This window comes from Rhinolophus ferrumequinum, chromosome 24, assembly GCF_004115265.2.
Source record: "Rhinolophus ferrumequinum isolate MPI-CBG mRhiFer1 chromosome 24, mRhiFer1_v1.p, whole genome shotgun sequence".
NCBI lineage: Eukaryota > Metazoa > Chordata > Mammalia > Chiroptera > Rhinolophidae > Rhinolophus > Rhinolophus ferrumequinum.
This window is the reverse complement of record NC_046307.1, coordinates 13,058,261-13,084,749: the sequence shown is the minus strand read 5'-3', so window position 1 is coordinate 13,084,749 and position 26,489 is coordinate 13,058,261. Positions and strand designations below refer to the sequence as shown.

General features: G+C 38.1%; 2 protein-coding genes across 6 annotated transcripts in view; one reads left to right on the top strand and one right to left on the bottom strand.

Moving 5' to 3' along the window:
- KLHL3 (kelch like family member 3) overlaps positions 1-26,489 on the top strand; it is a 251,706-nt gene that overhangs the window by 35,644 nt on the left and 189,573 nt on the right. The window lies entirely within an intron of this gene.
- On the bottom strand, positions 11,291-13,018 carry LOC117016996 (UBX domain-containing protein 2A-like). Its single transcript, XM_033096891.1, is given in 3 exon segments — positions 11,291-11,517; positions 11,520-12,069; positions 12,992-13,018. Coding segments are annotated over 3 exon segments (804 nt in total).

The window sequence follows — 26,489 nt, the reverse complement described above, 5'->3', positions numbered from 1 at the left end:
ATGTCCCCTAGAAGCACAAAATCATTGAATATTAGAGCCCAAAAGGAACTTGGAGCCCATCAAGTAAATTTAGCCCCTCAGTTTTGGTTTAAAGGGAATTTAGAGTGATTGATTTAAAAACAGTTTTGATATTCATGTCAGGCTGTAGTATCACATTATTTTGCATGTTTCTTTCCTGTTAGGAATCCTATCCACAAATGACCCTGTGTGTGTATATCTCTTTGTGTTTGTGTGGGTATGAGGTCTATGTTGGGCTTGGTTTGTCAGACAAGACTGAAGGATGGTGATTTTGGTCACCCTTTAAGCTGCAGAACTTAAATTAGTCAATCTGTAGGTCTTTATTGGGTAGCCACTCAATGTATTCCTTTGTTTCTGAGGGCTGGACAGTGTATCTTAGGCACGTAATTTGGATAGCCCTTTGCTTTCCAGGTGCGCACATGTTCTGTAGGGAAATTAATAATGACAATAATAGCCCCTCAAGCACCATGGAAAAGCATTTTATGGTTTTACAGTGGTTCTTAAAATTTAATGTGAACATGCATCACCTGAAAGTCTCATTAAAATGCAGATTCTGAATCTGTAGGTCCAGGTTGGGGCCTGAGATCCTGCATTTCTCACAGGCTCCCAGAGGAAACTGATGCTGCTGGTCCCTGGACTAGGCTTTGACAAACAGCATGAGCAGGCTTCACACTGGTTCAAATGAGAGGCATGCACAGGCAATAGCAAGTAAGTCAGTTTGGCAGGAGACAGAAGGGTGAAAAGATTGGTTAGGATCAGATCTCAAAGAGCCTTGAGCACTAGGGGAAGGATTTAAATGCTATTATGTGTTAAGGAATCATTGCAGGTTTCTGTACGGGTTATACAGTGACAAGATAGGACCTGTACTTAAGGGAGATTTATCTGTCATCATGTATAGGACAGGTGGGGTTGAAGTTTCATATTAGGTGTCAAGGAGTAGAGACACAACTCCTGGTCTTTAATGGCAAATGAGAAAAATTTGCAGAAAGGAGAGAGGAGAGGACTGGCCACAAGGACGCTTTACATACTGGCCCTGGGTGGGGGGGCTGGGAAGTTGTTTGGGTCATAAATCTCATTAGTCCATCCAAATTCTAAGATTCTTGTCATTCCCTTGTTTATTTAAGGATATAACCATAAACTATGTACTTGGTAAACTTTTCTGATAGATCCAGCTCAACAACATGTGCTGAGTGCCAGGTGCAGCGCTTTGCTGTCTCAGGTATCTGGGTAGCTCCCAGAGGGGCTAATACAAGGTCCTGCCCTTCAGATTCATTGTAATGTTAATGGGTGGGTGAATTCTGCTTAACTCTCCTATTTTAACTTAGGATAAAATAGTTCACCCTCAATTAGACTATTTAAAATGCTGGGACGTGATAAATGCAAAATATAGGATAGTGATTACAAAAGTTAGGGGAGGACATACATAATGTGAGTTATTGGTATTGTTCTAGTTCTTGGGTTGAGTCATGGGATTTGTTATTAAAAATAAATAAAATAAAGCAGTAACTAAAGTAGAAGAGTGGCATACATATTAATTTATAATTTAATTCAAAATAGGAATTATTATGTGTTATGCACCTGAGGTCCATTTTTTAAAAACTATATACATACATTCACATAGTCAAAAGTAATAATATACTAAAATTATATAAAGTAATAATATACTTAATTATATACACAAACATAATCATGGGGATCCATCCTCTCTGTAGGGTCTGACAAAAGTAAGAGAAGGAAATGAAAATCACCACCTCAGCCTACATCTGTGTAGTATATCAAAATGCAGATAATTGAGTAGTTTTGTCTAGCCTGAGGCTTGGTGAGATCAGATAAGGCAGTAACCCCAACAACATTTACTACTATTCTACTATCTGATTGTCTGTTCATTTAGTAATTTACAGAGTGCCTTTCCACATCAGAACATGCTTGCCTGCCATTTACTCAGTGTTACATCCTTGGATTCTTGAACCTGAGGTCCAAGTTCCCATTATGAATGTAATGTCCTCAGAGTACTGTCATGTTTAATAGTCTCCTGACATTAGATCTTATGATATTAAATCTTTTCAAATCATTAAAATGACACCAAAGTATGAAGAAATATATCCTGGAAGGTCAAATCCATTTTCAAAATAAAAGTGATAGATGAAAACAGTTCCCTTTTTGTTATATGTCCTAGTAAGTGCATGGAATTCCGGCCAATTCTACTGAACTATAGGAATTACCAATTTTCAAAGAATTAGAATACTTAATAAAATATAGTCAATAGTAAAACTACTCTGAGTATAATTTAATTTTTTTGATTCATAAGGTGCTTCTAGGTACTTGGGATGTTTTTTGCAAATGAATTTTCCAGAAAATTGAAATAAACCTATGAGTGCAAAAAGATTTTTAAAAATAAAAGTAGTAGATGCTTAGGATGAAAATTAAAAGACTATATAAGGTATAAAATGAAAAGTAAAAGTTGACCTTTTCCAGGCTCCAATTTCTACTATTAACTTTGTTTCTTAATATCCTTCAAGATATAATTATACACACATACGATTATGTGTGTAGCTTTATTTTTTCATAAATGCAGTCATATTCTGTGTGTGTATATATATATATATATATAATATGTATAAAATATGTTTTGTATATTATTTATATATATATATTTTATGTATATATTATATATGCATATATAATATATATCTGGCTTTCCACTTAATATATCTGTGTCATTTAATAACAGCACATAAACATCTAATTTATTCTTCTAAATTCCTGCATAGAATTTTTTTAATATGGTTTATAATAGTTAATCAGTTCTCTGTTGAAGAATATGTGGGTTGTTAAAAATGACACTTCAGTGAGCATCTTTATAAATATATCTCTGCATACTTTTCTAAGTATATCTGTAGCAGTGGGATTACAGGGGGAAAAGCGCATGCATTTTAAATTTTAATAGTTATGGCCAAATTGCCCTTTTCTAAAGGGTACATTTTCAGTAGTTATTTAAGAATAGCTTCCTTATAATCCTCATAATATGATATCTCCTTGTTTTGTAGACTTGCATTTCTTTAATCATAAATGAGGTGCACATTTTTGTGTGTTTATTGGTCACTTTTGCTTTCTCTTCTTGTAAAATGCCTGTTGAGGAATATGACCTACCAAACTGAACAGAGAATATTCACAATGTATTTTTATAGCTGCACTTTTACAATTAGACTCCATTCAAGGTGAATGTTTAACTAATCATCTTTAGAATTGTGAGATTATTCTTTGTTATTGTTATTTTTTTACACAATACATTGTCACACCCAATATCTAGCATCAAGATGATGACATTGGTCTTTCCTGTTTGATTTAATGAATAGTTGTATCTTACCCAGACTTCAGTCTAACTTGAGCCTCATACAAATTTGGAAAATTCCTGAAGTGGAAAACTCCAAAAAAAAAAAAAAAATTGGAGGAGGGTTGTGATAGTTGGCATCACTCACTCTCTCTGTCAAAACAGTATACGTAACCCTTCCACCCCCCCCAAAAAAAACCAGTATACGCTTTCTTCCCACTTCGGTGAGAAATAATCTTGGAAATAAATTTGTACCCAGGGGTATAATTCTATAAGTTTGGGGCTCATGCTTTTTGGGGGCATCTGTACGGTATCTACCACATTGTGCCCGCTTAGGAACTGTCCAAGAAGAACAACAGTGTGCTGGTACTTGGTTTGTCAGTGGCTCTGGGCGTCAGTGGGACATAGAGCTTATTCTTGCTGAGGAATATGATCCTCACTTGATTCTAATTTTGTCTTCGTTGTGCAGTTTTTAAATAGGAGGACAGCTGGCGTTGGATAAATCTGTCCTCACAAGCTGTATGAGATTGAAATAAAATTAAATATTTGGGGTTAAATCCTAGTGCAAAAATGTGGAAATGACTGACTAATCTTTTGATAGTTCACTTTCTGCATCTTTGTGAAAAGGCACTCCCTGTTCATTGTGAATTCTAAGAATAGTCAATTCGAAGTTTAAGATGAGCAGAATGTGTGCCCTAATTTAAGGTCTAGCATTTCATGAGACGTAAAGCAGAGTTCTTGCTTTTCACCCCATCCTTAACCCTGCTGATAAAAATGACAGGCTATACATACCTGTTTTTATTAGCGACCTCTCTTTCTTTGTTTTTCTCCCTTGAATAAAAGGTTGCTACTAATGGAATAGTGAGGCCCACACTTCTACTTGGGTTGGGATAATAATCCTGTGTTAACTCAGAAAGTTTATAAATGATGGAACCCCAAGCTCCTAGTAAATTTTCCCCCAGGTGACTAAATGTCTTGCCAATAGCTAAGGGATAAATAAGGGTGGTGAGCTCAGAGAACATCAGGTTGCTGGCGTTTCTTCAGCCGACTGGATTATTAACGTAGAAAAACACTAAAAATAGAGCAGGGCACAAATTCTCCTGCCAGGGTTTGAGTATTGAGATAACTCGTCTTCTCGGCTGGTGTTGACATCATCCATTCTCCTAATGCATCGTGCAGATAGGAGCCAGAATGAGAAACGGATTTGGCCGTGGACTAGTGTCAGTAAAAATCTGTAGCCCTGTCCTGATACATGGCTTCTTGTCAGGCTCAGTTAATTAGCCCCTCCAATTCCTCTAGGACATAGCTAAGTACATCAAGGTGAGAACTCGAAACCAAACTCAGGGCCAATCTCAGGGGAAATCAAACTCGATCTCTTCTCGTTTCAAATATATCTTTCCCAGGACTCTTCCATGTCAGCTGAGTGTCAGTGTTTCCCCCAAGGGATCAGATGCTACCAGAGTTGGAAAAGTGGGAAGACCACTCAGGAACTCTGTTCTAGGACCTGATGATTTTACAATGATCCAAATAACCTACATGGTGTAAAGATTCTTAGGAGTTTAAATTCCTTTGCTGGATTTCTGTTTCTATTGTTGCTTCAGATGTCCCGAGCAGAGAGCCTTTGCCAATCAGACTTAATCTGTGGATCTCATTTGAACTAAAATGGAGGGGAACTCCATGCAAACCGGTATCTTCTTTATATTTATCCCTTTTAATTTTATAGCAAGTTGCCTTTACTGGAATAATGCTACTTTACACTGATTAAGTGCTTGCTACTCACAAACACTTTCCCATATTTATCTCGTGACCTTCAGAACAAGTCTGTAAGGAAGGCTGATGTTATCCCCTTGTTAACTGCTGGATTCAGAAAAGCCAATAGATCCAGACATTGGTGTTAAGAGCAGTTGGTTTTAAGAGCTGTGGGAGCTCTGGGATTTCGTGGTCCACTCAGCAATGTCCAGTCTGACACAGAGCTCTCCAAGTCTGGAGGTTTATTCTATTTTTATAAAATAATTATTTAAATGTTGCAATAAAAAATTCACTCTTGTTATAGAATATTTGTAAAATATGGCAGAGAAGTGAGAGGAAAAAATTAACCACAGACTCAGTACACAAAAACAAATTCCTTGGGTTTCCTTAGGTTTTTGACTGAATATATGGGATAGAAGAAGAGATCAAATACGTCTTCAGTAATGCTTATTCTGTCTCCACCTGTTTCCCTGCATTTACCATAACATACTTAATAAATGTTTTAATCTAGTCCCCAGGGATCCTTTACAGGTAGGTATTGGCTCTGGACTTTTTGAGCAGAGCTCTAAAAGGTGAGCCAATATCCCACCCCTGGTCGAGATCAGCTATTTATTGTTCTCCTTTCATGACTCTTTTTTAACACAACTCTTTTCCTTTCATTCTGGCTATATTAGTACAGTTTCTCATTATCGTTTCCTGATAGATAGTTGTCATTTCCAGTTTTAATGTTACCAGCAGCCCTTTTACCGATCTTTCTTCAAATTCTGCCTGGCTTCTGCAGAGTAGAGAGTCTAAAGCCCAGATAACATTGAAGAGAATGAAAGAATTGTTCTTTCTCCAATCTCCCACACACCCAACATGGCACTTACAAGGTACATATGACTGGAGACGGGAGTGCTGGGAAGTGCAGGGGCTTTAGCAGCTCCAGAGGGTTGGAGCCAGGAAATACGGAGTTCCACTATATCTTTGAATCTCCTTTTGCATTTTGCTTAGTGCTTTAATAATAGATGTTAGATAAATGTTCATTGATGAGTGAGTGAGTGAGTGAGTGAGTGAGTGAATGAGTGAATATATTTGGTCCTGAGAGTAGAGATAGGAAGCCACTATACTAGCTTCCTATAAATTAAAAGCATCAGGACTGTATTCTCTGTCTTGTGCCCAATTAGGAACATTTGATTGTCCTCATTTGTAGGATCATTATGCTATGAGAAAACCCAGCCAACCAGCAGCCTTGGTTTCAAAGGTACTCACAGCTTCCACGTTGTCTGTCTGCTTTTCTGCTGCTGTTGTCCCCACAAAGGGCCCCTTGAGGCTGGGTTTGTTTGAAGTAGATCACTGCTCTCTGGCAAGGAGGAGCGTAAACTGGAATGACAGCTGTGTGCAAAGAGGCTGGGGTATCAACTAGAAAGGATGGGGAAGGGTCTCCTTATTCCCCCACTCTGGTGCAGCCCCCGCTTTCAATTAACCACACGTGGGGAGTGTGCATCCTCCCAACAGAATGACAAAACAATACGTAACCCTGAGTTAACCACTAATAATTATACATCAAATCTAAATGGAAACGAGATAAAAGGCAGGGCAGAGGCCAAAGTCTCATGGTGAGCAAAACATTTTTAGCTGGAATGTAAAGAATTTTGGTATTGGCATTTCAAGGAAATTCAAGCTGCCCGTTTAGTATAGGAGATAGGGGATAGTTACAGTTGCTTGGTCAGGATTACAACTTTACTGATTACAGAAATCTAATATTAATTTTAGCATTGGCTTTGTTGGAGAATCTTTGTAGATTGTAAATCTTTATGGAGAGGTATGTGGAACAGCACATTATTTTCTTGGAAGCTTAAGACTTCTGTTTTACACACTGTTGGTAGATGTACTTTTGATTGTCCTGGATTGATCAGTACATCTAAATACAATAAAAAGACTTTAGGTCCATGGTGGTTACCAGAGGGGGAGGGGGGTTGTGGGAGGTTATAGAGGGTAAAAGGTGCCAAATATATGGTGAGGAAGGAGATTAGACATTGGGTGGTGAGCACACAATGCCATATACAGAGGATGTGTTATAGAATTGTACACTTGAAACATAATCTTATTAACCAATGTCACCTCAATAAATTTAATTGAAAAAATTTCGGTCCAATAAATGAAGAAACTTTCTGTTATCATGGATAAACTGAAAATTTCCATGACAAGTATAACCTTTTACTCTCTGTAATAAATTACATGGTTATCCCACATAAGAAAAACCTAAAGGAGTTCATTACCACCAAACCAGCATTACAAGAAATGCTAAAGGGACTTCTATAAGGAGAAGAAGAAGGAGGAGGAGGAAGGGGAGGAGGAGGAGGGGGAAGGGAGGGGGAGAGAGAGAAAGAGGGAAAGAAGGAGAAGGAGAAGAAGAAGAAGGATCAAAACTATGAATAATTAAATGGCAATAACTACATATCTATCAACAATTACTTTAAATGTAAATGGATTGAATGCTCCAATCAAAAGACATAGGGTGGCTGAATGGATAAGAAAACAAGACACATACATATGCTGCCTACAAGAGACTCACTTCAGGTTGAAAGGCACACACAGACTGAAGGTAAAGGGATGGAAAAGATATTTAATGAAAGTGGAGACAAGCAAAAAAAGCTGGGGTAGTAATACTTATACCAGACAAAACAGACTTTAACACAAAGGCTCTAACAAGAGACAAAGAAGGACCCAACAGTTCCACTTCTGCACTTCTGGGTATTTATCTGAAGAAACTGAAAACACTAACTCAAAAAGACTCATGCAGCCATATGTTCATTGCAGCATTATTTACAATAGCCAAGATATGGAAGCAACCTAAGTGTCCATTGATAGATGAATGGATAAAGAAGTGGTACATATATACAATGGAATATTACTGAGCCAAAAAAAAGAACGAAACCTTGCCATCTTCAACAACATGGATGATCTAGAGGGTATTATGGTAAGTGAAATAGGTCAGACATAGAAAGACAAATACCAAATGATTTCACTTATATGTAGTATATAAGAAACAAACCAGGGCCGGCCCAGTGGCTCAGGTGGTTGGTGTTCCATGCTCCTAACTCCGAAGGCTGCCACTTCGATTCCCACATGGGCCAGTGGGCTCTCAACCACAAGGTTGCCGGTTTAACTCCTCGAGTCCCACAAGGGATGGTGGGCTCCATCCCCTGCAACTAAGATTGAACACGGCACCTTGAATTGAGCTGCCGCTGAGCTCCCGGATGGCTCAGTTGGTTGGAGTGTGTCCTCTCAACCACAAGGTTGCCGGTTCCCGCAAGGGATGGTGGGCTGCGCCCCCTGCAACTAGCAACGGCAACTGGACCTGGGGCTGAGCTGCGCCCTCCACAACTAAGACTGAAAGGACAACAACTTGAAGCTGAACGGCACCCTCCACAACTAAGATTGAAAGGATAACTTGACTTGGGAAAAAGTCCTGGAAGTACACACTGTTCCCCAATAAAGTCCTGTTCCCCTTTCCCCCCACAAAAAGAAATCAGAAACAAAGTCATAGATACAGAGAACATTTTGATGGTTGCCAGATGGGAGGGGGTGATTGGGGTGATGTGTGAAAATGGGGAAGGGATTAAGAAGTACAAATTGGTAGTTACAAAATAGCCATGGGGATGTAAAGTATAGCATAAGGAATATAGTCAATAATATTGTAATAACTACGTATGTGTCATTTAGGTACTAGATTTACCGGGGTGATTACTTCATAAGTTATGTAAATGTCTAATCACTATGTGGTACACCTGAAACTAATATAATACTGTATGTCAACTCTAATAGAAAAAAAGTATTTAAAAAATTAAATGATATGGTTAAACACCAAACTTTGATTGAAGATCTACTGTGTTCCCAGTATTTAGCTGCTGGAGAGTGCTATGGAAGAGCCAATAAAAGGAAAGAACGTAAGTGTCATCCTACAGTTACAGAAAACTAAGTGTATCTTAAATGCAATCCTTAGTAATCTTTAGTTTTCCTGAGTAAGTGATTCCTTAAGTAAATAATACAGGATCACTACAATACAGTAAACTAAATGCAACTGATCACACTCTCTCCCTACCCCATGGTATAAAAATTTCAAAAGCCATTCAACTTAGCCGGTATTTTTTTGAGCATCTTATATAGGCCAACTACTTTGTTTTGTTTCATAGCTCCAGACTACTTCTCTCTCTAGTTTCAGTCAGTTATTTAAAAATTAAATGATGCTTATTGGTCATGACAGAAGCTGGGGAAATTCAGTATAGTCCTATTTCCAGTAGTAGTGCAAAAAGGCAAATTGTCCTGGAATGATTCATTAGAAAAATGGTCTCCCTCATCAGGGCATGGCCTGCTGTGTCAGAACAGAATTTATGTGATGTGATCATGAGTGCAGATGGCTGAAAGGGCTCTGTTACCTGCAGGGATCTGTGACTCAGCATCTGGCCTCTGGAAGCTGGTTCTTAACCAGGCTGTCAAAGATCAAGGCAAGCTTCAAGTCATCTAAGCCAACTCCTTAAATTTTTTTTTTAAACAGACAAGGACCTGAAGCCCAAAGAAGAGAAGCCATTTCACACACACACACACACACACACACACACACACTCACACACTCACACAAGTAACTAGTTTTGCATCCATTAACAAATTCATTTCAGTATTTCTGGTTACCTCTTGAATCAGTTTTTAACATCTTACTGGTTCTGCCTTTAATTAATGAGTTACATAAAAACTTTGATTTGTATTTGTCTGAGTTATAATATACCTTAAAAAAGTTACCCTTTAACAGAAAGAAACCGGATTTTTGTAAGTGCTCTCTGTTCCTTCCTTCACTGCGAATGGATATCTGCCCTGTTCACATGGGTGGGTTTCCGATGGCTGAGTGATCAGCTGTAATTTTTTTCTCACATTTTTTTTAATGTTTACATTATGTGTTTATTTTTTTAAATGAATATTTTATAACTCTCCATTTTTAATATAACATATATGTCATCCACATAAACAAAAGGTCTTGAGACCAAAAAGTTTGAGAACTGCTCTTTCCCCATCGCCCACTGCCCTCCATCACTGCTGACAGGCACGGCTTCGTTCCTTGGCGTACTCAATGTATATTTCACTTTACATAGAACTCAATAGATCATTTGCGGAAAAAGCTTCCTAAACTTATTTTCGGGCAGGGGCATTTACTCTGACAGTGAAATATAGAAGTCTAATCAGTTTTAAAGTCTAAGAAACAAAGCATGTTTTCCTTGGTGACATCATAGTGTAATAAATAATCCTTTCACGTATACACAGATTGGTTCTAATGTACGGAATAGAAAACCATACTTTACATGATGTATTTTAAAAATATTAATTAGCGATGTGACAACACAATATTAGATTCTAAATAGTCGCAAATGAATGGCTTATTCTAAATGTTAGCCAAGAACAAATCCCTAATTTTTAAAAGAAAATACAATAGGTGATGACTGGGGTTCCTGGAGAGAAAAGAATTTTTAAAAAATTACACTTCTCAAAAATGTAGAAATGTTGATAGGCAGATTAATACTGAAATTATACTAAACTACAGAATTTTATTCTGAAATGAAAATATGTCTTAGATACTGTTGACAAATTAATATTTGAGAATATCTTGCCGTTAGGGAATGCAAAATGAGAACACTGAGCTTTAGGCATAGCTGTGATAAAAACAATTCCTTCCAGCCTTTTGATTGTGTCTGAGGTATAAAATAATTACATTGATGCATATAACCCGCTATGTATAATTTTTCTTTAACATACTGCTATTTAAAAATTCTGAGATAGGTAACATTTAAATAAATCACTGCTGTTTTGGAATGGTGTTTACATGAATGATGCTGTGAACATATTTGCTAATTTTATACCATATTAATATTTAAATGACACAGCTATTTAATATATCTTATGTTGAATAATTGGTATTTGAAAATACGTGTATTTTTCTGAGTAGCCTTTTGGAAAAAGTGCATTTAATATAGTTTCCAATCATAGTTTACTTTCCTAACTTTTACTTATTTAAAAATCTTCTCATCCGGAGGGAGTTAAATAGTATTCAGGCCAAAAGTCCAGTGAATCTGACTTTTCCTTTCCCCCATTTTGCTTTGCATGTCCACTTACAACCATCATTTCTCTGCAAACTTCCCATTAGTGTTTCAAAAATCAGTGTTAGGAAAACTCTCTAAAAGGTTCAGTGGTTTTGTGGAGTCTCTGAATGATTACAGCATTCTGTAAATCTGCTTCTTCCAATGTTAGTGTTTCATCTAGCAATCTGAGGACAGGAAGAGCTGTTGCCAGAGAAAAGGGAGGACTTCTTTGAGATCCTTGGTATTTTTCGATGAAGTCTTTGATGTGGCTTATCCTATGAGAAATGTTAAATTTCTGAACAATCCTTTCCCATTGGCTAACCAGATCTGTATGTTAGTGATGGGTTTCAGGTTGTTTAGTGGGACTGCACACAAATTCTTTTTCTTCTCAACTTCATTGCTCTTTGCTTTAGAAACAATTTTTGGTGTGGCGCTTCCCAGTCTGTGACCCTGTCCTGAGAAGGGCTGGAACACAGGCTTTGTCGACATACATACTTCATTTTTCTTATCCTCGACTTTAACATCTGCTTCCTCTATATCAAAAGTTCCCCGTAATTCTAAAGGTAATTCCCCTTTTTTGATGGAGTTCAGAAACTGTTGACTTGCACCATCAGAATAACTTCTGAAATCATCATTGACTGTAAATCAGTTTTTCCATAATTTTATACCTACATCTACCTGTTTTTTCTGTTCAGTGGGAGACAAGCATTTGGCACCAACCTTCTGAGCTTCCCCAAAAAGGCTGTCAACAAAATATTCACAAGTAGTTTGTTGATTATCACTGAGAGGTTGGTTGTCAGATCCTGTTTCACAAACCCATTCTTCTTTTATACTTTCAAGATTATCTACTTCTTTCGTTCTCTTTTACCTTACTCCGGGCGTGGCTGCTGGAGGGGGCTGCGCTGTCCCCTTGCGGCCTCGTCCTCAATTCGCTCAGAGGCCGCGGGCACTGCCGCCCTGCTGGGCTGGAGCTCCTCAGATCTGGAGCACTGTTGTCCCCAGAAGACCCTCTCAAGCTCGCGGGGTTTTTCTCACATTTTTATATGTTTATTGGCCATGTGGATAACATCTTTTTAAAAAACTAATTTATAGAGATGAATTTCATCTAACATAAAATTAACCTTTTTAAAAAGAATGTTTCTTGTAAACTAACCATTTTAAAGACAATTCAGTGCTTTTAGTCCATTCACAATGTTGTACAACCTCTGTCTAGTTCCAAAACATTTCCGTCGTTCCAAAGTAAAACCCCTTGTCTATTAAGCAGTTTCTCTCTATTCCTCCCTCCCATACCCCCTGGCAGCCACCAGTCTGCATTCTGTGTCTATGGATTTACCTATTTGGGGTATTTCATTTAAATGTAATCATACAGTATGTGACCTTTTTTGGAGATCTGTTCATGATGTAGTATACGTCACTAAACCGTTCCTTTTTATGGCTGAATAATATTCTGTTGCATGCATATACCACAATTTGTTTATCTTTTCATCAGTTGATGGACATTTGGTCTATTTCTTCCTCTTGGCTGTTTTGAGCAGTGTTGCTATGAACATGCATGTACATCTACTTGTTTAAGTACCTGTTTTTAGTTCTTCTGGTTATATATGTAGGAGTGGAATTGCAGCATCATACGGCAATTCTCATGTTTTACTTTTTGAGGTACTGCCAAATTGTTTTCCACAGAGACTGACTTAATTTTACATTCCCACCAGCAAAATTGGAGAGTTCCAATTTATCCACATCATTGCCAACCCTTGTTAGTTTTCATTTTTGAAATTATAGCTACCTTAGCAGGTGTGAAGTGGTCCGTCATTGTGGTTTTGATTTACGTTTCCCTAATAGGAGTAAGGATGTTGGGTCCCTTTTTATGTGCTTGTTAAACATGTGGAATTTTGAACAGTATATTACATTTTGAATATGCTAGGGAAACTGGCCATTGAAAAGAACTCAATGATGGTTCCCATTATATTACAAGTGATTATCCCCTAATTTATGTTTCATAATGTAAAATTTTATACATTTAAGTTTTCTTAAATGATTCTATAGAGAAAGTTGTCTTTTTTGGACATAAACTGGAGAGGATTTTTTCTACTCCCTACATGACACTCTTTTCAAGGTATTTTCACAGACCATGCCTGAACCTTCCACAGTATCAAACACGTGCTCTTAAGGAACTGAGAAAAATGTTGCTATGGTGATAATGTCTGTCGGTGTGAAGCACTGCTGTGAGATCTGTTTTATGCACTAAAATATCGATTTGGAGCTTTCTCTTTGTAAGATTTATTTGCTGATTTGCTTTTTAAATGTGGATATATAATACATTTTAAATACTAACTGTAACAACAACTAACATGTGTTGAATATTTATTAGATGCCAGACTCTATACGAGGCGTTTTATGTAGATGATATTCTTTAATCCTGGTAGAACGTGCGCTCCTAAGGGTAGGATCTTGTTCTCTTTGTCCATTGTTGTATCCCCAGCACCTACCACAGTACCTGCAACAGAGCAGGTGTTCAACAAATGTTCCCGAATGAATAAACAACCCTTTGAGGTAGGGTCTGTTACTATCTTCATTTCATAAATGAGGAAGCCAAGGCTGGAAAATGTAAAGCAATTTTCCTCAGGTCATACAAATGGGCAGTGGTAGGGCCCAAATCAGAACTCAGGCAGCCTGTTCCATAGTCTATACCAAAAGCCATTTAAGCCATAGTATTCAGAACTGCACTTTCACCTCTTCCTTCCACCTTCTACAGGGTGGCCAGGTAGTTGTCAAACAAAGAAGAAGCAATTAACTTCAGTTCAAGAAAGCGAAGTATTTATTCATGGCCATCTCTGTGCCCAGACATTTATTGGGTGTAATGTTGAGAACTAGGAGTTAGGAAAGATTCTATTATGGGATCTGACACTGGCTGAGTGACCTTGAACAAATAACATATTCTCTCTGGACTTTGGACTCGCTATGTGTAAAATGGAAAAGGTGGACTAGATGATCTAAGTGTACTCCAGCCATAAAACATGATAAGTGTAAGAAATGGCACTGAGAAGGCCCCAGTGAACTCACTTGCTGGGAATAGGGGTGGTGGGAATGTCATTGGTTTATATATCGTAATCCTTAATCTAGAAGGAAGGAAAAAGAGGAAAGGGCAAAAAGTGGTAAATATATCATGGCAGTGGCAGAGTGTATCATCTAGAAGAGAAAATAAACAGTTATCCAAGTAACAACTCACCCTTAATTTCAAGAAATGAGATTTACTTCTATTCTGGCCTTTTGAGAAGTATAATAGCCTAAAGTTATTTAATTTTTTATAATTTCTCATGCTTTCCTTTATGCTCGATAACTATGCTGGGAAATAGTTAGGGATCCTAGTTGGAAAATCCAAGGGATTGGCCAAGGTTATGCAGATCTAGTGATTCTCAAGATCTTGGTTTTTGGATACCTCAGGCTGTCTTATCCTGGCATTTGAAGAAAATGTGAAATTATTGTTTTTTAATGTTGTGAGTTTTTCTTTTAAATTCACTTGATTAAACAAAATATGCCTCATAACAGTTTTTCCTTAGGTTTCTTGGAGTATAAGATATTGCCTAATGAAACAGTTAATAACAGAGTAGCAAAACTTCCAAAATAATATGTTAACTTTTTAAGTAAAAAGATCTTATGAATAAAACATACTTTTAAAGGCTCACTTGTTTTATGCTTTAAATTGGGTTGAATGATTACATTTCTTATTCCACAAAGTTTAACCAATGAACGCTCTAAACACTTGTCAGATGATTGGTGTGTACAAAGCATTGTGCTTGGATGCCTAAGATATTCGAAGATGACCCTTGGCCTCAATCCTGTAAAATTTATGAAACCTATACAACTAACCACAGCATATGTTAGAATTTTATGAGTGCCTCAAGTTAAATCTAAAGTGTTATAGGAAATCAAGAAGATGCCCCTTGCAGCTATAGTGGCTGAGCAAAGTTTCATGGATGAGGTACTGGAGTCAAGTTTTGGAGCTATATCTATATCTATACCTATCTATCTATCTATCTATCTATCTATCTATCTATCTATCTATCTATCTATCTCATCTATCAAAGTTTAACAGGTGAAAGGAATAGTATGAACACTGGCTCAGAAGGAAGAATATTCAGGGTGTATTTGGGGGAACCATAAGTTGTTCATGGGAGTGTGGGAAAGTTTTAAGAAGATGAGGAGTGGGAAATAAGGAGAAAAATGAATTGGAAGTTGTGAATAAGTTTGTACTCCCTGACCAAAACTGTTGGAAAGATTCCTCTAACAAGTGGTTCTCTGTATGCTTATCAGTATTCCTTTTCTATTTGTACCCTAGTCCAAAGAAAACAAAAGAATAAACAATTCATTCATTCAATGAATATTTATTGAGTACCTGCTCTGTGCCAGGTGCTTTGGCAGGAATGTAAGCTATCACGATAAACTAGACACAATTTTTTGTCCTCAAGGATCTCAGTCTGGTAGGTACGATCAACTTTTGGTTAGAAAAGGGGTCCATACAAAGTGCCCATTTTATTTGAAATGGGGCCACCTTGAAAAGAAGGATCTTGGCTGCACTGGGCTGATTGCCTATGCTCTGTTTTTAGTCCTTGGTAGCAACCTCAGGATGTGTGGCATACCAGAAGAACAGCTGCATACTATATTCTGAAATGATGAAAGTGGCACCTCTGTTTTTCCAGACCCTCAGCAATGACTGTCACTGGGAAGGAGAGCCAAGCTCATTCTCTCCTGGCTTGTGCTGTTGGGCACATTGTTCCATAGAATTTGAGAGAGGAAGTTTCAGATTTTCCTGCCGTTGTCCTAAAGAAAGGAGATAAGGAGAAGGAAGGGATAAGGGAAGGATAAACTACAGAGTCCTTTCATTTAAAAAAAGTACAGAATTCATCTACTGGTATTTCTTAGACACAGCAGAAATAATAGCAATAATGGCAGATACTATTTATTGAATGCTTACTTTGTGCCAAGACTATGATGAGGGCTTTAACACATAATACCCAATGTCACCAACCCAGAGGCCTGAAAATTAGCTACTGTTTTAGTCACCTTTTACAGATGAGGAAACTGAGGCTTAAATAGGTTAAGTAATGTTCCCATGTCACATAGCTCATAAATGGATATAATGCAAAGTGTATTGGATGGGTTTTATATTTCATATTTTATAGAGAAAGCTAAAAAGAAGTGATTGGTCCATAGGTACAGTGCAGAATCACGTCAGAGTCAGATTTAGAACCCAGATCTCAATTTTATGACTCTTTAAAATGTTTCATAATAGAAATTTTCAAATATGCGTATCACTCAGCTTCTAAATTACTCATTAATGATCGTATTTTATCTATACCGCTTCCTACCCGTCCCCTACCATATTAATTTTAAGCAAATACCAAACATAATATTTCATTTGTAAATAGACCAGAATGTTTCTCTAAAAGATGAGTCTTTTAAAAAACAATCGTAATACCATTATCCCACCTAAAATTGATAATAATTCCTTAATACCATCAACTATCTAGTCTTGAGTTCAAATTTCCAAATGTCTCATAATTGTCATAATTTTTTCTTAAAGCTTGTTTACTTGAATCAGGATACAAATAAGGTTTACATGATAGGTAGATATATCGTTTAATCTATAGCTTTCCCTCCACCTTTTAAATTTCCTTGTAATTTAAACTGTTGAAAAAACTAGCGGTTCTTTGTACTGTAGAGTTTCCTGCAATTTTGATTGTATCCCAGTGGTGTAGTTTAAGATGTTCCTCTGTCTTCTTTATTTCCTGTAAGTTGGTAGTTTGAGCTACAGGCTTGGTCAGATTCAAGTTTGATGTATACTTCTTTTTGCATGACTACTTCATGGATGATGTGTCGTCAGGCGGCACATAATGTCTAGTTATCTCACTTTTGTGATGTTAGCAATCATTGATTCTTAATGCCTAGATACATTAATTTATTTGGGGTTGCAAGGCCTTCCATTTCTAGCCATGATGGAGTATCAGGAAGAGAATTTAGCCTTTCATCTTAAACAACTGAAAACCCCACTATATATAAAACAACAGTTTCCAGACATTTGGTAACTGGCATCACAATGAAGGGAAATGACATAATGTGTGGTATCGAATGAAAAATTACTGGATGTGCAAAGAAATCGGATCATACTATCATAACATGGAGAAAATTCAATTAATAGAGACAAAATCCAGACATGAGTGACCATAAAATTGTAGATAAAGATATTAAAACAGCTATTATAAATATGCTTCACTTGTTCAAAAGATAAAGGAAAACATGAGTTTAACAAGGAGAAAAATGGAAGATATAAAAAAGACCTAAATCTAGAGATGAAAAAATACAATATGTGAGATGAAAAGTACAGTGTATGGGATTAACAACAGATTAGACATAGTAGAAGAAAAGATTAGACATTGGAAGATATAACAATAGAAAATATCCAAAGTAAAGCACAAAGAAAAAAGACTGGAAAAAAAATGAATAGAGCATCACTGAGTTGTGAAACAATATCAATTTTTGTAACACGTAATTGAAATTTGAAAAGGGCAGGGACACCAGAAATGTATTTGAAGAAATAATGTCTGAAAAATTTGTCAGCACCTTAAGGGACCTGGAGACGTCTTTTTCTGTTGTAATGAAAGACAAGATTTCTTCTCTGCAGATAAAGAGAATGGTTTCATGATGAGCAGGCAGAAAGCTGTAGTCTATAACCTTTTTAGACTACGTGGTCTCTTTCTACATGATATGTTGTATTGCCTTTTCCTTAGGACCATCCTGGAAAAATGTTTGTCTTTTGTCTTAATCTTTTTCCCAACCTTGAATCTCTTATCCACTCTTAAAATGATTCCTTTTCCTCCCCTACTGAACAACCCCAAGGTGCCCCTAGCTATCCAAGTAAGTTGTCCTGCTACTGTTTCCTGCGCTGTCAGGCTCCTTCCATTCACATGTGCATTTACCCCAAGTCTCCACAAATGAAATTTTGGCCCACTTTGGTCCTGCCAGCCCGTCTTAAAGGCTAACCCTTGATACTCAATTCTAGTGGGTTCCAGTGGTTTAATGTACATTAATTGGTTAATATATACATTTAAAGGTCATCCAGAGGAACACTTTAATTCCTGTTTGTTTATTTAAAGTACAGCTCAAATGTAATCTTATTTATTCAATGATAATATCTCTAGTGGTATCATGAATCATATACTGTGCTAGGTGCTAGGGCAGAATGAGTAAGACCTAGCTTCTGCCCTTCAGAGCCTCACAGCCTTACAAACAAATACAAGTTGATGTCACATAAATACAGTAAAGGAGGTGTGAACTGAGGTCCTGAGCACTCAGTGGGGAACAGCTAGCAGGACCTGGGGCACTCAAGAAAGGAGACCTTTGTGATGCCTCTAAAGGAGAAATAGGGGTAAAACAGTTTGAGAAGTGAAAGGAATCTCAGGCAAAGAAAACAACATGATCAAAGGCACAGAGACAACTAATAATATACATTACTGTTTACTAAAATTTCTCTGTGTGCCAGGCACAAAGCTAGGTGCTTTGCATACATTATACCACTTGACTCTCAGAACAACCTTTTAAAAAGAGTATTCCTATAATCTCTACAGATCAGGAAACTGAAGCTTGGGGAACTTCTGTGACTCGCGTAAGGTTACCTCGTATGTCAGAACTGGGATTAGAACCAAGATCTGTCTGATTCCAACACCTGAACTCTTAATCCTTCAATTACTGAAGAAAGCAGGTTCAGAACATGGTAGCGTGAGAGCAGGAACAGTAGTAGCAGGAAAGCAGGCAGAGAAGGTTTGAAAAGGCCAGGGTTTTAGGTGTTATATATCCGTGAAATTGTTCTTTATCCACTTCTTTCCCCAGCCCCTTAAACCCCCAGCCAGAGGGAAATCTTATTTTTCCCTCTTGGCTCCTAATCACTTAATACTTACATCTCACATGTTATCTCCTTATTTCCCTCTGTTCACCACTAGGCAGCAAACGCTTAAAGGGATTATCATAGTGCTTTACTCATTTAGTGAACGTGTTCTACTTGTTCAGTGAATGAATGAATGAATGAAAGAATGAAAGAATGAATGAAGAATGAAACTAAAGGAATACCTATGGTGGTGGAAGCTTTAGGCATTAGGCTTTGCAATTCTATATAAAAAAGTTATGTTTGCTTTGGAGAAATTGGAAATTCTCAGATGAATTTTAGGTCATTCCTGTGTGCCAGTTTGTAAATTATGTGTAACTCCAGCATTGTCCCTTATTTCAGTGAGCATGACATTATGGGACAAGCCAACTAGACTTCCCATCGAAACTTATAAAAATTTTGGGACGAGCCACAAAATATTACGAGCTCTAACCCAGGGACAGAGCAGCACTCCTAGTAGTTCTTAGTGATTTCTGGATGTTCTGGCTCCCTTGTCTGGGATCCATTTGGTTTTCAGCAGTCAGCTATAAATAAGTGTTGAGCCCCAGTGAGTAGGCTGGGGTTGGGGAGCAGAGACAGGGAGAGCAGCTGGAGAAGCCTAGAAATGTTAACCAAGAATGTACAAAACAGGAAGGTAGGAATCCAGGCTTATCTGAATACAGTTTTCTGTAGACAGGCAGCCTGATTGTGGCGTGTGGCCGGGTGTGTCTGCAGAAGCAATTGATTTTCCTCTTCCTAAGACTCCCTCTCAAATTCCTAGGCCTAGGGCATACCTAAACCTCTTTCATCCCCACCTCTACCTAGTAGAGTGAGTGAATCACCTGATTTAGAGTCAGGAGATGTGAATCCAAGTCCTGAGTTCCAATTAGTAATTATGTAATCTTAGCCATGTCCTGTTGTCTGGGCTTTGGTTTCTTCTGGGGTAAAATGGAGTTATACCTCCTTCCCACCACTCCACTAAGTAGCTGGGAGAACGAAATGACATCATGGAGTTGAAAGTGTCTTTTGAATTATCCAGCTCTGTAACTGTAAGGCTGGAGGAGGCTGTGGCCTGGGGGATTTGGACTGGGGGACCCAGGTGAAGGAAACCTTCTTTCTAAGCTGCCCAGTGTGCCACAAGGTGGCAGCAGGATCCTATCTTTGCTCCTGTCTTTAGCACAGGAAAAAAAAAAAAAAGCTGCGTTGCTCTATTCTGCAAAGGTGAAGAGGATTTATTCCTTTACCACTACCTACATTTCTCCACCAAATTCTTCAACTCCATATCAAATAATTTATCAAAGGACTCACAGTCTTTTTTTATACACTAATTAAAATATGTTTTAATATAAATACCATTGCTTTAATTATGTATAACAATACAAAAATGCATGTAAATAAATAGCTTCATATTATATTTGAATATGAAACTTCATAGGCAGGATCAAAGGTATTTTATTCAGTCAACTGATTTTCTTTTTGACATCCAATATTATTTTATGTTAAGTTTCAGGTGTGTAGCATAGTGGTTTAGACATTTATATAATTTAAGGCATGATCCCCCTGACTAGTCTGGTACCCACCTGGCACTATACACAGTTATAACCATATTATTGACTATATTCCCTGAGCTTTACTTTACATCCTCATGACTATTTTGTAACTACCAATTTGTACTCTTAATCCCTTCACCTTTTTCACCTTGCTCCCAACCCCCTTACCATCTATCACCCTCATAAATCTAGTACCATCTGATACATACATAATTATTTCAATATTATTGACTATATTCCTTATGCTATGCCATACTCCCCATGACTACTGTGTAACAACCAATTTGTACTTTTTAATCCCTTCCTCTTTTACACCCACCTCCAACCCCCCTTCCATCTGGCAACCATCAAATGTTCTCTGTATCTATGACTTGTTTCTGTTTCATTTGTTTGTTTTATTTTGTTCTTTAGATTCCACACATAAGTGAAATCATATGACATTTGTCTTTCTCTGTCTGACTTACTACATTCAGCACAATACCCTCTAGGTCTATCCATGTCATTGCAGATGGCAAGATTTCATTATTTTTTATGGCTGAGTAATATTCCATTGTACATATGTACCACTTCCTCTTTATCCATTCATCCATTTGGGGACACGCAGGTTGCCTCCATATCTTGGCTATTGTAGATAATGCTGCATTGAACATATGGATGCACATGTCCCCTTGAAGTAGTGTTTTGGGTTTCTTTGGGTAAATACCCAGAAGTGGGATTACTAGGTCCTTCTTTGTCTCTTGTTATAGCCTTTGTTTTAAAGTTTATTTTGTCTGTGGGGATGTGAAATACAGTATGGAGAATGTAGTAAATAATGTTGTAAAGACTGAGTATGGATGGTGTCAGATGGATAGTAGACTTATTGGGGGATCACTTCATACATTATATAAATGCCTAACTACTGCACTGAGCACCTGAAACTAACATAAAATAATATTGAATGCCAACTATAATTAAAAAGTATAAATAGTCATGGGATGTAAAGTACAGTACAGGGAATATAGTCAATGGTATTGAAATAGCTATGTATGGTGTCAGAGGGGTAGTAGACTTGGGGGGGGTTATCACTTTGTGAGGGGTATAAAAGTCTAATCATCATGTTGCTTTGTACACCTAATACAACAAATACAAACTAATACAAAACAATACAAACTTGTACAAACTAATACAAAAAGAATGTGACTCACATATAAAATGATATAACAAATGGAAAAAAAAAAGAAACACACTTTGAAAAAAAAAGTTTATTTTGTCTGGTATAAGTATTGCTACCCCAGCTTTTCCCCCCGTTTCACTTTTCATGAAATACTGTTTTTCTGTCCCTTTACTTTCAGTCTGTGTACATCTTTCTATCTGAAGTGAGTTTTTTATAGGCAGCATATGTATTGGTCTTGTTTTCTTATCCATTCAGCCACCCTATGTCTTTTGATTGGAGCATTTAATCCACTTACATTTAAAGCAATTATTGATAGATATGTAGTTATTGTCTATTGATAGATATGTAGTTATTTCTTCGAATAGGTTTTCAGTTCCTTGCTCTCTCTCTTTTCCTTTTGGTACCCCTATGATGCAAATGTTGGTATGCTTGATGTTGTCCCAGAAGCCCTTAAACTGTCTTCATTTTTTTGGATTCTTTTTGCTGTTCTGATTGGGTGTTTTCTGCTACTTTTATCTTCTAAATTGTTGATTTGATATTCAGCTTCACATAATCTACTGTTGATTCCTTCTAATGTAGTCTTCATATGCTCTTTATTTCTGACTGGTTCTTTTTATGTTTTCTATCTCCATTTGTATGTTTTCTATCTCTTTGTTGAAGTTCTCCCTGAGATCATTGAATATAATTAGTGTTTTGAACTCTGTGCTTGGTAGTTTGCTTGTCTCCATTTTGTTTAGTTCTTTTTCTGGAGCTTGTTCTTTTATTTTATTTGGGACATGTTTCTTTGTCTCCCCATTTTGGCTGCCTCCCTGTGTTTGTTTCTATGTACTAAGTAGGGCTGCTATTCTCCTGGTCTTAGTAGAGCGGCCTTATGTACTAGGTGTCCTGTGGGACTCAGTGGTGCAGTCTCCCTGGTTACCAGAGCTGGGTGCTCCAGGTGTGTCCCTTATGTGGGTTGTGTATGCCCTCCTGTAGTAGTCGAGCCTTGGTTGCTGTTTACAACTCAATGGGAGGGATTGACCCTTGGGCAGCTGGTTGATGATCTGGCTTGGTCAAAAGCTGGCCACTGGGCATGCCAACCCTGGGGCCTCCTAGGAGGGGACCAGGGCAGGCCAAGTTCAGCTACAGCCTGTGCCCTGCCTGGGGCCACCTGGCATGAGTCACAAAGCAATCTATAGATGGCCACCACCTATGCTGTGCTTGGTGGTACCTGGAGAGACCAAGCCACAAACCAAGGCTGGCTGTCACTAGTGTTGAACTTAGGGCTGCTCATCCAGAGGTACAGAACACACCAAAGCCAGATGCTGCTTGTTTGGGTTTGTGAATCTTTGAGAGATTTTAGGAAAGTCTGCAGCATGAGCCAAGGCAGGCTGTTTGTATGGAAAAGCCACTGGAAGCAGCTTGGGTGTGCCTGAAAGTTTGGTGGGGCAGAGTCTCAGAATAACCAGGGTAGGATGAACAAATAGTGTTAGCCAGGCTGATGGAGACTCAGATATGGTAGCCACCTGTGTCTGCATACTGGGAGGGGGAGGGCTCAACAAAGAAACAGTGACTTCCACCAGCGCCTCCCGCTGGAGAAAGCTTCCGCTCCAGCCCTTGCCTTAAGCCAGACAACTCAGTTCCTCACATATATCCCTGGAGCCTTTCGAGCTGCTGCCCCAGCACTGCAGCTTAGAGTGAGTGAGTTAGTCAGAGAGTAAGTCTGTGCATGGGCCCTTCAAGAGGAGCACCTGGGACTGCAGCTGCTTTGCAGGCTCACTCAGCCACAATCTCCACCGGTTTTCACAGCCAGAAGTTATGGGGACTTCTCTCCCTGGCACTGAAACCCTGGGCTGGGGAGCCTGGTGTGGGGCTGGGACCCCTTGCTCCTTCGGTGGTGATGTCTGCAGGTGAAATGTCCCTCCCAATTTTAATGGTCACACGCCGGTGTGGGACCAGTCCGTTCTGCATTTCTGCCCCTTCTACTAGTCTCAAGGTATCTTCTTCTGTATGTCCTTAGTTGTAGGGCTTCAGTTTAGCTAGACTTCAGGTGATTCTCAATGATGGTTGTTCTGTAGTTAGTTGTAATTTTGATGTGGTCGTGAGAGGAGGTATGCATAATGTTTACCTACTCTACCATCTTGAACAGAAAATCAAAGGACGCACATTCTTAAATTAGAATCCCAGGGCACTTTCTTTACTGTTGAACTGAAACCAGCCCTGGCAGGTTTGGGTTGATGGTTGCAAACCTGTTTTGGGCTTCAGGCTTTTATACAACCATTGCCCTCCTGGGATTTCATTGCTATCAACTCCAAACTCACTTTCATTTTTATCCTTGAATCAGAGCTCTAGTGGATCTGGCAAACCATCTAATCCAGTTCTTCATGTTGCAGAAGAGGAAACTGAGGCAGAGAGAAGAGAAATAATTTGTCCAAGATTAAACAATCAGTTCATTAAGACTTTAATTCAGGTTTCTTCCTATGGGTTCAGTCCTTTGGCAGATGTGAATATTTTCAAGGTGTTTGGGAGGCTTGAGGCAGCTTTGTTTTTCCCAGTGGCGAGAATTTTGAGGGCTTTCTGAGGCAGAAGGAAATAGGAGACCTCTCTGGTATATTTGAAAAATCTTTTGAAGAAGAGATACCAGAAGCATCTGATCAGGAATCCCCAAGTATTTGAAAGGGAGGCCTTAGAAGGTCTCAGTATGCGTGCTAGGAGAATTGCAACAGATAATGCCTCAGGAGAGATCAAGAATTGTTTTAGGGGTTGCCTTTCGGTATATGGGCTTTTTGTGTTAGGCTTGACTTCCCAATTATATTTTTCTCAGAGGCACAGGTTAAAATGAGACCATTCTCACTATACTGTGGCCTATGGCAGAAGGCAAGAATGAGGAAGCCTGCTTTAAACATTTGCTAGCTTGTACAGGGCGTTCTCTGTATGGAAAATCCACATAAAGGTGGCAGAGTGGTAAAATAAAGAATGTGGACTTGAAAGTTCAACAGATACTGATTGAAAGCTGCCCGGTTACTTGCCTTTATAGGCAATTTTCCTGTCTCAGTTTTCTTATTTATAAAATGGGTATAATAGTATCTACCTTATTAGCTATGTAATCTTGGCCAAGTTTACTTAACCTCTGTGTATCTTAATAATATTGTCCATAAAATGAGGATAATAGTAAAATGAAAAGCCCTGCTTCATAGGTTTCATAGTAATTAATGTTATTAGCTAGAACCATGCATGATAACATACGTGTTTCCCCGAAAATAAGACCTAACCGGAAAATAAGCCCTAACATGATTTTTCAGGAGGACATCCCTTGAACATAAGCCCTAATGTGTCTTTTGGAGCAAAAATTAATATAAGACCCTGTCTTATTTTTGGGGAAACACGGTAATAAACACTTGGAAAGGATTAGTTATTTTTGTTGTTGTATTATTACTACCACTATACAGGGGTGTTGTGAGGATTAAATGAGACAGTATATGTAGAGGTTTTAAAGAGAATAGGCACTTAATAAGATGGTATTAATTTTTATTTGTATGTAATTAATAACCACAATGATGTAAATAGTATTCACAGTAAATGAACCTGCTTATTTAATGATCTAGGTACAGGAGTTTTATTTAGGTATTTGTTTTATGCTTATTCTTATTCTATTATTTGCAGATAGTTCTTGGCTTTTTGAATTATAGATTCATCTTCTTTTGGTAATCTGAAGGCAATAATAATGATTAACATTTATTGAGCCTTCACTATGTGCTGGACCCTATGCTTTATGTGTATCATCTTAGAAGGATTCAGTAACTTGTTATGTCCATGCATCTAGCAAGTGATAAAACTGGGATTTGAACGCAGGCAGTCTGATACCCGAGTCTGTTTTCTGTCTATTTCTTACTATTCTGCCTGCCTTTAAAAATGTTATCATAAGGGGATTCCATTTCTTAGCAGTGGAATTACAATATCTTGGGGGCCAAAAGGTGTCTAAGAATTCATCATGGATTTATAATATGTATCAGGCATAATAAAAACGTTCAAAACCTTTGACCTGACAGATCCATTTTTAGGAATCTATTCTAAGGAAATAATCCAAAATACAGTCAAAGTTTTATTACAGTGTCATTTATAATATGGAAAACTTTAAAGCAATCTGAACATGTAACCACCGAAATCATGAGTTATTATGCAGCTCTTAGCAATTGTAACAGTGATGCTCTTCGTTGGCTTTGTAAGAAAAAAGGTGCTGTATGTAAACGCACGAGAAGATAAAGAATAAGTATTTTCATTTTCTTTCTTGAATACTAATCTTTAATTTCTTCACTCTGGCAAGATTAATAGGACAAAGGGATTGTCAGTCCTCTTCTGTACCAGGATTTGAGGAATTGGGGTAATTTCTGAAGGTTGAATCTTCTCTAGCTGATAGAAAGTCTCTAGTTAATTTTTTCCTCACTCAGCAAGTAGATCTGGCCCCATGCTGGACACTCAGGGAGAGTCAAGAGATGGAAAGGCCTGAATCTGGGTGATGTGCTAATAGTTTTGTTAGGGACAGGCTGGCCGAGTGGAAGCAGAGCACTATGTGTAGAATTAGAGAAAGGGGGGGCAGTAGGAATAGATGACTTTGTGCACATGCTGAGGGGGCCCGAAGACTGGGGGCTCCGGGCTGTGTGAACAGGGCTTCTATGGGAAGGCT